The 13,004-nt window shown below is 34.8% G+C and overlaps 1 protein-coding gene across 1 annotated transcript; it reads left to right on the top strand.

Annotated features, from left to right (window-relative positions):
• The first annotated feature begins 1,840 nt into the window (after nt 1–1,840).
• Nucleotides 1,841–7,489, top strand: LOC129269946 (uncharacterized). The gene is made up of 4 exons (XM_054907386.2): nt 1,841–1,905; nt 3,597–3,671; nt 4,217–4,300; nt 6,730–7,489. Exons 1-4 carry the CDS (start codon nt 1,860–1,862, stop codon nt 6,777–6,779), a joined length of 255 nt encoding a protein of 84 aa, XP_054763361.1. The 5' UTR covers nt 1,841–1,859; the 3' UTR covers nt 6,780–7,489.
• The last annotated feature ends 5,515 nt before the right edge of the window (nt 7,490–13,004 follow it).

Genomic DNA, 13,004 nt, shown 5'->3' with positions numbered 1-13,004 from the left:
ATTTGTTATTGGTTAATATGATTATCACGTTATTTAGTGTTTACCATAAACATTTATTTACTTTTCTTGTATATATAGTCATATTGCTTGCAATGTATATTCATTTGTATTAATTTGTATGGTTATCATTTTATATCTGTGTAATTATTTCTTATGTTGTATTATTGAGTTGAGAAATGAAATAAACTTGAAATTGAACTTGTATATGTGAGCACGTCGCGCTAGCAGAAAATCATGATATTCTGATCGGAAACATTACGATTTAAGCACCTTTTAAATTAAAAAAAAAGTTGCGTATCTGAATATCAGTTAGATTTAGACCGTAGAATCTGGGCATTCTAAATACATTATTTATATCATGAAAGTCAATAACGCGAGCGTGAAGCGCGAGCTGAAAATATTTGATATTCCGATCTGAAAAAGGGTGAATTTAAGCACTATTTCAAGCACTTTGTAGGAAAATTCTGAGGCAGGGGGGTCCTACAAAACGTTGTTCATTACATTAATTTCATCTTACCTACCAGATTTCCAGGGGGTGCTGCCTATGGAAAATATTACACGCAGCACCCCCAAGGAAAATTTTGAGGATGCTTCAGCACCGTCCATCACCCCCCCCCCCCCCCGCTTCCCAGGGCCATGGCGTGTACCAAGACACGAGACACAATTAGTATATCCATCGAACAAAGCAAGTGAGCACTCCTCATTTATGTTTTCTTTCTTGGATCCTTTTTTATAAGTAATCCATCCCAGAAATCCTTTAGGGAAAATGTACAACAAAGACAGAGCGAGGGGGGGGGGGGTTGTGGAGATTAATGAATGCGGAACACAGACGGAAGGAAAGAAAACAAGATTTTGTCTCTTTTTTTTTCCTTTCTTTATAATTTTACTTTGTTATTTTTTTTTTCCCTTTCTCCACTCTTTTTTTTCTCTCTCGTCGGAGTTTTCAATCTTGCGAAATTATGAGAGAGGGGGAATGGTTGTGTTTATGTCAATTTACCATTGTCCATTGATAATAGAGAAGGGACTTTATCCCCCCATCCACTTACTTATATGTTTTTTAAAGAAGAACTAAGGTATCAGGGACGGATCAAGGGATTTTTCAAAAGGGGTGGGGACATTTTGTACCGGATAATTTTGTCAAGCCCCCCCAAAAAGTCTTCACTGCCAAACCGAAGACATTTTGTTCCAGGAAAAATTTGAAAGCCGCCAAAAAAAAAAAAAAAAAAAAACTCACTTGCGTATGCATGGCATATTTCCCTTTTATATTTTTGGTGGCTCTCAAGGGGGGGGGGGGGGCACGGGCCGGATGTGCCCCTACCTGGATCCGCCAAGTAGAATTTCTAGCCCAATCATAATTATTGTAATTATCATTTCTTTATTTTACATTGTAAATATTATTTCGTTCTTTTTTTTTCTGAAAAATTTTTATGAGCGTAGGCCTATATAATGCACTAATCATGAAGAAGCTAAAATGGGCAAATTTTTGTTGACGGCCTTTTTGGGTCAAAATGGGTAAAACAAAAGAAATTTAGTGCAAATCGGATAAACAATCAAGAAATAAATGCGATGAAAGGAAACGAATGATACAAATTAAATAAAGATTTTTTTTCGTCCCCCCCCCCCCCAAGAAAGAAGCTATAAGCGGGAAGCAAAGAAAGTCAGAAGACGGAAGCCAGAAAGAAAGAAAGAAAAAAGAAAAAAGAAAGAATTTTAAAACGAAGGAAATAAGGAAAGGAAAAAAAGAAAGAAAGAAAGAAGGAAAGAAAAAAAAATGAAAAAAGAGCGAAAATCTGATACCAGATGAACGACGCATGGTGATTTAAACCGTTAGCTGGCGCACTTCATTTTTTAGCATTATTATGGCAACTCGAGTGATCTCACCGGCCCGAGAGGCTTGGAGAAAAGGTAATTTAACCTCTTTATGAGTTTGTAATAAACTTCGATTTATCTTCAGTTCTTAGAATATGTTTTTAATACAATTTTCATAACAATGAATCGTGTCGAGACCTGTTTATCGGCCTGTATACGTTCCGTCCCATCCGTGTATTATGTGCATCCACTGCACTTCGGCCCAGTCCCGAGTGTTCAATTCCATGTCCTTTGTCAAAATCATTCTGTAACCCGAGTCTACAGCGCGCAGCGCGGGTAAGTCGGGGACGCGGCGCGGACTGGGAGCTCCCGAAGCGAAGGCGTAGCGTAGCTCAGGTCAGGGTACCTCAAGCGATGTTCGTGCAGGCTGCACTTCACTACCGCTTCACTATGTCTATGCTCCACGTACCCGATCATCGAGGCCAAAAACTCGCTCTGAATACTCTGAGTGACAAAAGTGGGATTTTATGGGGGGAAAATCTAAAATTCATGCAACATCACGATCTTTAAGTTTAAAAACAATTAAAACTAATATTCTTACTTTACACAAAGTTTCATGCTTTTTCCATGCTTCTATCAGTCTCAAAATTGGTGATTTAGAGCCAACATGGAGTTCCTCACACGTATAAATAATTCGTTGCCGATTTCAAAACATCGCATGCGCATGCGTGAGGGTCTAAGCTCGGACCCTCGCGCATGCGCATGTTTAGAAGCAGCCTGCTTAGAAGGAAAATGCGGAACTATTAATGAATCTAGCGATACTGTGTACAATAGAAGCAATCTTGTACATAGACAGGAATAACCGTCGTTTCTGGGGATTTATTCAACAATTTCTGACATTTTACTGTAATCCCCATTTACCGACGGTAGGGTGTACGTGTGGGCTCGCATGTGTTCTCATTCCCTCCCTTTTGTCAATTCACAGTCCAAAGTTTGATGTAATTTTACACATCGAATTTACAATCTAAGGATGTATAAACAACAAACTTTTAAAACTTCATGTTTTAACATTTAAATACTTTAAACGATATAGATGAAAAAGGCATGAAAAATATACTTTACCGATGTTTAATTGGGTTGAACACGATAAAAATGGTCAAAATGGCAGCCAAACTATAAAATATTTACAAACGAACGTCAACAATCACGAATGTGATATCGATATTGCTTTCGATATTATACGATCTGCTCCATATGCGAACGAAACCGATGATAAACGATACTAGTTATACTAGTACTAGTACTAGTTATAATCGCGATATATCGATTCGAGACATTAAGTTAATACGATAATGACGTCATTCAAGATGGCAACTTGCAAGAAAAACCGTCAGGTCAGGTGAAAATGTCTTAGATGACAGATTTCTCAATCATCCAGAGGATTTTTTTCAATAACTCCGGCCCAAGGTATGCAATTACTTAAGTTATTTATATTTACCTGATAATGGAAACCATGAAACTTTCAATTTTGCTTAAAAAACAGTTTTAAATCGCGATCTATAAAACGCTAGTTCACTATACGTTGGCTGTAGGTACGGGGCCCCATCCCCTTCAGTCTATCTTGTACAGAGTCTCAGAGATAGATATTTTTGCTTCCCATAATTTAGCAATTAGACTCTGGCCTACATTAAAATGGACTTCACATTCAGAATACGGGCAAGAATGTAAAAAATGTAATTATCTTCCAAATATTTTTCATGGTGGTTTTCATTTGTTTTCCTTTTTAGGTATCATCCCTTTCCTCAAGTTCTCATGGGATAAGGAACCTGTTATTGTTGTGTCTTGCCTTCTTGGTTCATCATGTGAGTATTCAATCTTTTAAAAATTATTTTTTAAGATATTGATGTAGAGGTATTCAATGATCAAACCAAAGTGCAAGATTTGTAAGCATTGAGTTCATGTTCACGCCTTACGTGGTGTGTGGCTGCATGGCAACAATTTCTGTCACAATACTTAGCCAGAATTATTTTATCAAGTTCATGAATAACCTGGAATCAGAATGAATAACAAGCAAATAGGCAGATTAAGTTGCTCCAAATAGTGGCCCGAATGACACATACAGCTGTAGGTAATGATAATATTGACTGGCTTCTCTTTCTTGAACAATAGATATAATGCCCTCAAAAGAACCATACTGTCTTTATCGAAAGACTCGGGGCCAATATGATTTGGTTGCGGGCAATATATTTCATGTTCCCATCAAAGCCAGTCAATATTATATAATGATATGGAATTTATCTTTTTTTAAATTCATTCATATTTCATGACATACATGTATCAAACTATCCCTTTCCTGTTTGCATTCATTAACCTCTTCCCATTTATTTCTCCCTCCCACACTATACAGTGCCTCTCACATGGTTACTTGTTCCTAACTCATATTGGGATAAAGTGAAAAGAGATGCTGATGCTATACCAAACAAATATCCAAGTAAGTAGTCACCCTTTACATCTTTGAGCTTTTTTTTTTAATTAGATAGTTTTCTATTTTAATTAAATAGTTTTCTATTTTAAGCAGTTTGCAAAAATTGTGAAGAATTGTAGTCTTGTATCACTAAGCTAAATTTATAGAGATCTGATAATGAAAATGTCTCTATTTTGCCAAAGAGATATGGGCTTATATCCCTTTGCATTTTAACCCTAAAATGGCCGGGGGGGGGGTTGAATCAACCCCCCCCTCCACATTTTCTGCGATCATTCCGCCGCGCGAAATTTTTTGACCGCGCCACTCGCAGAGTTTATACTTTTAAGTCTCACGCATCTTTTGAGACCAAATTTACGACGCCCGGGTACGTGGTTCCCAAATTACGCAACATTTTGTAAGTGCTTGTAAGACCAAAAATTGTTCCAAAACGTGATTTTGTGTCCAAAGTCAATGCAAATTGAGTTTTCTCATCTTATTCATAAAGATATGATTATTTTTACTTTAAACAGCTGAAAGCAATTGATTTTAGCATAATTATGCTTCAAAAAGGTTGTGCAATAAATCTGGTGAAAAAAACAAAGAAAAACAAAAGGTTGAAAAACAAAGAAATACATAAGAAATTCATAAAACAATAAAATACATAAGAAATTGATTTCCAAACCGAAGTTTTTTTCAATTGCCATTGTTAAGAATGCTACAAAGAATATTTTTACCAAAAATTAGCATTCTAGGAGCTTCATTTAGTGAATTAGAGCAAAAAGTATGATTTATGCATAAATTAGCATAATTAATTCATATAAAATAAAATCTCATTATTTTGGAAAATTTTACCATACAGCCTTGTAGATAACATCGCACACTACCAGCGTGCAAATTTTTGTGGCGCTCGCGCGATCGGCGGCCGAGATCTCAGGGGGGGGTTGAATCAACCCCCCCCCAGCCACAGAACAGCCAAAAAAGCCCGGCCTAGTTAGGGTTAAGGAGAATAAATCAACTTTAGGATTTTTCAAAATAAAGTTGAAATCTTTATTTCATACAGTGAATATATAACTTGCAATTATTTCAAGCACAGTGAGTTAAAAATGATATCCTGGCTTGAAATGTGGTGTTGCAATACTAAAATTGTTTTTAAAAAATGGTTGATATTTGATATTTTTAATGTTATCTTTTTCCTTATTATGTTGAGATATGGTATTATTCATTTTTCTAATATTCAGTATTTGATGGTTTATATTTCTTGGTTCTAAATATTCATCAGCAAACATACAGATAAGATTAATAATTTTCGTTCATATATTTATTTTTCAATGACAAATTGCATTGTAACAAGAATTTCATGCAGTTTTTTGTCTCACCTGCATAGCAGAGTGAGACTATAGGCGCCGCTTTTCCGACGGCGACGGCGGCGGCGGCGGTGACGGCGACGGCGGCGGCGGCGTCAACACCAAATCTTAACCTGAGGTTAAGTTTTTGAAATGACAGCATAACTTAGAAAGTATATGGACCTAGTTCATGAAACTTGGCCATAAGGTTAATCAAGTATTACTGAACATCCTGCCTGAGTTTCATGTCACATGACCAAGGTCAAAGGTCATTTAGGGTCAATGAACTTAGACCATGTTGGGGGAATCAACATCAAAATCTTAACCTAAGGTTAAGTTTTTGAAATGTCATCATAACTTAAAAAATATATGGACCTAGTTCATGAAACTTATACATAAGGTTAATCAAGTATCACTGAACATCCTGCATGAGTTTCACATCACATGACCAAGGTCAAAGGTCATTTAGGGTCAATGAACTTTGGCCGAATTGGGGGTATCTGTTGAATTACCATCATAACTTTGAAAGTTTATGGATCTGATTCATGAAACTTGGACATAATAGTAATCAAGTATTACTGAACATCCTGTGCAAGTTTCAGGTCACATGATCAAGGTCAAAGGTCATTTAGGGTCAATGAACTTTGGCCAAATTGGGGTATTTGTTGAATTACAGCCATAAATTTGAAAGTGTGTTGGTCTAGTTCATAAAACTTGGACATAATAGTAATCAAGTATCACTGAACATCCTGTGCGAGTTTCAGGTCACATGATCAAGGTCAAAGGTCATGTAAGGTCAAAGAACTTTGGCCACGTTGGGGGGTATTTGTTGAATTGCCATCATATCTCTATAAGTGTATTGGTCTAGTTCATAAAACGTGGAAATAAGAGTAACCAAGTATCACTGAACATCTTGTGCGAGTTATAGTAGTTTTCAAAATCAGCACTGCTGCTATATTGAATCGCGTGATGCAGGTGAGACGGCCAGAGGCATTCCACTTGTTGTTATTTAAACCATGAGGGTATTCAATATTTTTTGGGATCATATTCCATATATATTGAGAAGTTTTCTCCCCCTTTCCCCCTCTTCTTTTTCTTCTCTTCCCCTTGCAGTACCAATCAGATATGTGGAAGGGAAGACGGGCGAGCCAACCTCAGTATGACATCTGTAAAAAATGCGTTGTGACCTTTGACCCTTGGAGTGCACCAGAATGTTCATTACATTACATACCACCAATCAGCTTCCTTTGAAGAGTGCAAGGATATTCATTGCTCCTTCATATTCAGGGAAATAAATGACTGTTGAAAGAACAGATATTCAATACACACATTAACAATTTCTGCATTTTGAGTCATTGATAGGTTATTTATAATCAAATGCATATTGTTGCATGTCATGAAGGATGGGGGTTGTGAGGGCTTGTTTTAATACAATATGGGGGAAGAAAATGGGGTAACTATATTGAATATTATGCTCAATGTACAAAAGAAAAGTTAGATTTACCATGTTATTTGAAAAGACAATGAATTTCTGAACACTACAGGGAATTGACGGGCGCATAGAGCTAACCCAGTAGTAGTGTTCCCAAGACATCCACATATTAACACATATGTTAGTTCATGAAATAAAACTTCAGTCAATGTGGTAATGTATTGAATGTACATATAATGCATTCTAAATATTATGTGGAAATTTTATCAAGTCATTTGATAATAATTCTTGCTGTATATAGATATATGTATATGTTTTTAAAGTGTTTGATGTGAGGTCAGTGAATGAGCTATGCATCTTACAAAGGAAACCATTATTTGAGGAAAGAATTCTTTTGAATGGTAGTGATGTTACTCGCAATAAAATGAGATAACAAAGAGATTTACTGATGTATATTTTGCATTTTGTATAGAGCTTACTTGTTGAGGGAGATTACATAATGTATCATAAAGACAATAGTTGTGGGAAGTTAAAAAATCCCAGTATACTGCATAGTTTCCCCCCCAAAAAAAACACGACTGGGAATTATTGATGTTTTATCATAAAGTAATCAAAGGTAAAATCAATTATGACATTAATTGTAAACTATAGTCTCTTCTTATATTTGGAGTAGGTGATATGACAGTTTGACACATGCACATCATGCTAAAGGCCAAGTAGGTGGAGGGTAAAAAAAATTCTCTTTTGAATAAAATACTAAAATTAGAGTAAATTCGTTTTTTTTGTCTCGCCTGCATAGCAGAGCGAGACTATAGGCGCCGCTTTTCCGACGGCGGCGGCGGCGTCAACATCAAATCTTAACCTAAGGTTAAGTTTTTGAAATGACATCATAACTTAGAAAGTATATGGACCTAGTTCATGAAACTTGGACATAAGGTTAATCAAGTATTACTAAACATCCTGCCTGAGTTTCAGGTCACATGACCAAGGTCAAAGGTCATTTAGGGTCAATGAACTTTGACCATGTTGGGAGAATTATTTTCAAAATCTTAACCGAAGGTTAAGTTTTTGAAATGACATCATAACTTAGAAAATTTATGGATCTAGTTCATGAAACTTGGACATAAGGTTAATCAAGTATTAGCAAACATCATGTGCGAGTTTCAGGTCACATGACCATGGTCAATGGTCATTTAAGGTCAATGAACTTTGGCTGTGTTGGGGGTATTTGTTAAATTACCATCCTAACTCTGAAAGTTTACGGATTTAGTTCATAAAACTTGGACATAAGAGTAATCAAGTATCACTGAACATCCCCTGTGAGTTTCAGGTCACAAAACCAAGGTCAAAGGTCAGTTAAGGTCAATAAACTTAGGCCATGTTGGGGTAATTGTTGAATTGCCATCATAACTTTGAAAGTTTATAGATAGAGTGATTGAAATGTGGACATGGATGTAGTTGACAAGTCTTAAGTCACCGTTCAAATGTCATTTATGGTCAATGAACGTGGTATTATGTCATTATATGAATGGAGTTTTTGTGAATGATTATTTTATAGTAGTTTTCAAAGTTAGCACTGCTGCTATATTAAATCGCGTAATGCAGGCGAGACTGCCAGAGGCGTTCCACTTGTCTTGAAATAAAGCTTGAATTTCCTTGGCTTTATGAATATGTATATTTTCACAGGATGCCTGTTTGATTTACATTTTTTTAATGATCAGCCATGCATAAATTAAAAAATAAAACTAAGCTATTGCTATGGTAGGCAATGTCAAAAACATTAATTTGATGAAATTATTGAAATTCAAGTATTAGTTTGAAGCAACAGCTATGACATTCCTTGCTCAACTTTTCTGATTAGGATGAAAGGGCAGAAAATTCACTTTTTGAATGTGATTTTTTTTCTCCTTCAAATTAAGATACCATCCGCCATCCTCTTTGGTAAGTTTTCTTCTCATTTGAACTCGGTCATGTTTGAAGTTAGCATCGTACAACGTGCATCAAATGAAAGAAGAGACCCCATAATCTATTAAGATAATGGTGATTGTTGTATGATTAAGTGTTAAGATGAAAGAGAGAGGAGAGAAAAGAGAGATGGAGAGAGAGAGAGGAGGGAGAGAAAAAGAGAGAATGGGTAAGAGAGGTGGGGGGGGGGGGGGAGAAGGGGATCGAGGGAGAGAGAGGAAGAAGTGGCAAGAGAATAAGGGGGAGGGGAAGACTAAGTCAATAATACATGTTACAATGGAGGCTTCTCTAAACAATAATGCACAGCATCCTTTAGGTAACAAGATTTAATGAAAATGGTGGCCTGAAGTTTTTGAAGACAGTGATTTTAGCCTGTTTAAATCATGTGTGGGTTAATTTAATCTAGGTGTTAACATCAATTATAAGTAATTCTTGAAAGAGGTGAGAATAACCCATGGTTAAAGTGCATCATAATACCATCAACCCGTGGGTGACACTACCAGTTGGCAACCTTTGCAGATTTACTTTATCGCTTGATTTTAATATACAGGTGGGGGCTATTTGATTGCTACTTATGAACACTACGAAACACTCCAAAGTTTTTATTTTGACAAATCTGAAGGTGGCTTAAACCTTTATTATAAAGTTTGGTTTATCAGCAGATTGTCTTTTAAGATTTATTTCTATATTGTCTTTGGTCCGAAAATTGTATCATAAAAAAAAATCATTATTGAATCGTGTATAGTCTGTTTAAGTTAGGAATTCAGCTCCTCCATAATTTGCTTCTTTTCTGTTAGGTATAAAACCTCTTCCCAAGCACCAAAAATGATGCTATGTAGTTTTGGGGTATATAACTTAATAATCTATTACACAAGTGTTCACAAGGCCTATGTCTAGGGGGAAAAATAATTACCAAGAGGTGGAGCTAGATCTGATTTAATGATACAATTAAGCTCGAAAATCTGAATTATGGAGTCTATTAATCATGTACTTGATTTGAATTCTTGCAATGCAATAAGAAAAAAAAATGCCTGTGAGCAAATAGGGGAGTTTTGAGGGCATCAAGACAGGCAAAATGGTCACCCAAAGGTATCGTGTAACATAAGGGCTGTAATAAACACAAAACTGAATAAAAATAACTAAATACACTGGTTATTTATATAGTCACTGAGATCATTTATTACTTCAACATAAAAAAAATAATGGAATGTCAACACGGCGGAATAAGACAACTGACATTTGTAATGTATTCCTGCTTAAACAACAATACTGATAGCTTCTTGATAATCTTATGCAAAAATGCAAATCTGTCCAAGTTTAATAAACTTGGTGTCCACATCTGTACTTGATTTAACCAGAACATCTTTGTTTGAACTTAATACATGAATGACTCATTCTTGATCTGAAAAGAAAAAAAAAACAATCAAAATATCCACAGCGATACTTGGTTCAGTTGTAAAGGGCTTCAAACTCTTTTCCAAGTTTTGGTAGACCATCAACAAAATGGTTTTTGAGTATTCATTTTCAACAGGTCAGGAGCATAACAAAATAAAATCAACAGTGTGAAGCGTTTCCCTCATATAAAGTTGTATATGAAACAGATCAGAGACATGTAAAACTGACAAGAGTTCTTCTTCTTTCCAAAGAAAATGCATGAATTGCTGACTGCATGTAGAGAAACATCAGCCCATAGAACAGATAAAAATCGGCTACTGGATATTGAGATTTTATAGACACACAAATTCACCTTGAATTATAAGCTATATGATATCACTTTACAGTAAAATCAATGATATTAAATCAGTTTCGGATCAATTCCTATAGCCAGATATGAGCTTTCATCAGAGAAGATGCAGTAAATGTAAAATTGATTCCTTTAAAAATGGAAATTGTGTGATGCTTAGCTCAAGGAAAAACAAACTAAGTTTGTCATTAATATTAGGCCTTCAGTTTTTTTAATAATTATTTACTCTAAATTTGTTCTTATTATTAAGAATGTGAATGTGTTTTGTAACTTCTCCAAGATGGGCATGAAATTTTCATGACATCAATATTTTAGGATGTAGCACACATTTTCAAAAGCTGACACATCAAGTGTAGAACGAGGCGCATTCTATGCAAGAATGTTGTCATTTGCCATTGTCAACTTTGGACAATAATAATTCCCATTCCAAATTATACATAGAAAAACACAACCTCACAACTGCGTGACTATTTTTCTTTTATAGATTATTTTTCACAAACAAAACATTGTAAACCAACATAACATCAAAGAAACAATTTTTTCTTTTTCTTAAAAAAAAAAACTGGATATCACAATATATGAACTTGTTTTAATCAATTTGTTTCTTAAACTCCAAATTAACCGATCAAAATATAGAAGTCTCATTGACATTTTTCTTTTCAAGATAATTCACAAACAAAGTAAATATCAAAAAAATAAAAAAATCCTTATGAAAATAAATCATTCATTCTTCTTTTGTTCTTTCATTTTTCTAATACAATCAATATTGTTCATAGAAGGAATAACACTTATACATTATGACGGCCCCTAAAATAAACAAATAAGCTTTGCTCCACTAAATGTAATAATAAGCTCTCTTAAATTGCTGCTGAGTCCCTGTAAATTGCTTTGGGTCAATCAAATAAGAAGATTGAAATAAACAGAAACAGACCTCATAAAGCAATATTATATTTCCCTGCTTCACAAAAATTAATAAACTGGATAGAGATGTGCCACTCTCTACAATGCATTTAGTGCTATAAGGAATTGTTAATACTATGCCATCCAAAAAGGCAAAAAAATAAATAGAAGACAAAAAAAGACAATACAAATACAACATAAATGGAAAATAAAATCCTTGCCCCATATCTCTTCACTTCATAAGATTGATATAAGAAAAGATTGAAAAGACCAAACAAACATATTGTAACAATGAAATGTACACATGTCAAATACAAGACATTTGGCAGACTGACTAGAGGGTTTATCTGGCCAAGTTATTTTCTTTTAAAACTATGTTCCTTCTAAGCTCTATATTTATCATGTTTCTTCTCTAAAACGTACATGTACACAAGACTATGAACTATCTGATAATAGTAGTGAGTGATGGTTGAAATGTTAGGGATAACAAGTATGATACGTACATGTATAAATATAACAATGTTCAGTACAAGTATTCAATGAAAACAAAAACGGCAAAATGCCCCTTGAAAAAAAACAAAAAAAACAATGGCACAAACTTTATATAACTTTCATGATAGTTCAAGTTGCAAAAGTAAAAAAAAACCAACATGAATCAATGAATTAACGGGCTTTCTTTGGCTCGACACAAATAGAAATATATGAACGTATCAACATAGGTGATAGTACACAGCCACTGGTAATGGATCCCTCCCATTAAGAGTAGAATGATCATAGACATTCAAAATAAACAAAATACACTTTCTTCTGAGCAAAAGGATCAGCAAGGAATCTACACAAGACAAAGTATTCTCATAATTTAGTGCAATGTAAATGAGCATTTCTTATTCTATGCCATGAATATGAAATTACCAAACATCTAATTCAAAATTGGTATGAGAAGGGCAAATGAGAACGCTCAAAATAGCAATCCCTTAAACTCCTCATTCATCCACTTTCATCTAACATTTGTCTTTTATTACTTTTCTCATTCATCTAATTCCATTACTTATGATCTTTATTTTATTCATAAAACAATCTTAATGCAATACACATATTATGATTAAAATCTATGTTGAGAGTGTAATAAAACAAACTAATTTCAATGGGAAAACCAAATTTTTCTTCTTCGATATCCTCCAGTGATAGAAACCATGTAAAAGTTATTCATCCTCAATACAGATATGTACCTCTAATACTCAGAACTTCCATATGACAAGATACATGAATTTCACTTCTGACCAACCAGGCTTTTCACCAGCATCTTCTTAATGTACCCTCATCCTTTGCAATAGCTCCCTGACACCA

The sequence above is a fragment of the Lytechinus pictus genome, chromosome 10 (assembly GCF_037042905.1).
Source record: "Lytechinus pictus isolate F3 Inbred chromosome 10, Lp3.0, whole genome shotgun sequence".
Classification (NCBI taxonomy): Eukaryota; Metazoa; Echinodermata; class Echinoidea; order Temnopleuroida; family Toxopneustidae; genus Lytechinus; species Lytechinus pictus.
The sequence above is the reverse complement of the archived record's forward strand: the minus strand, read 5'-3'. Positions and strand labels throughout refer to the sequence as shown.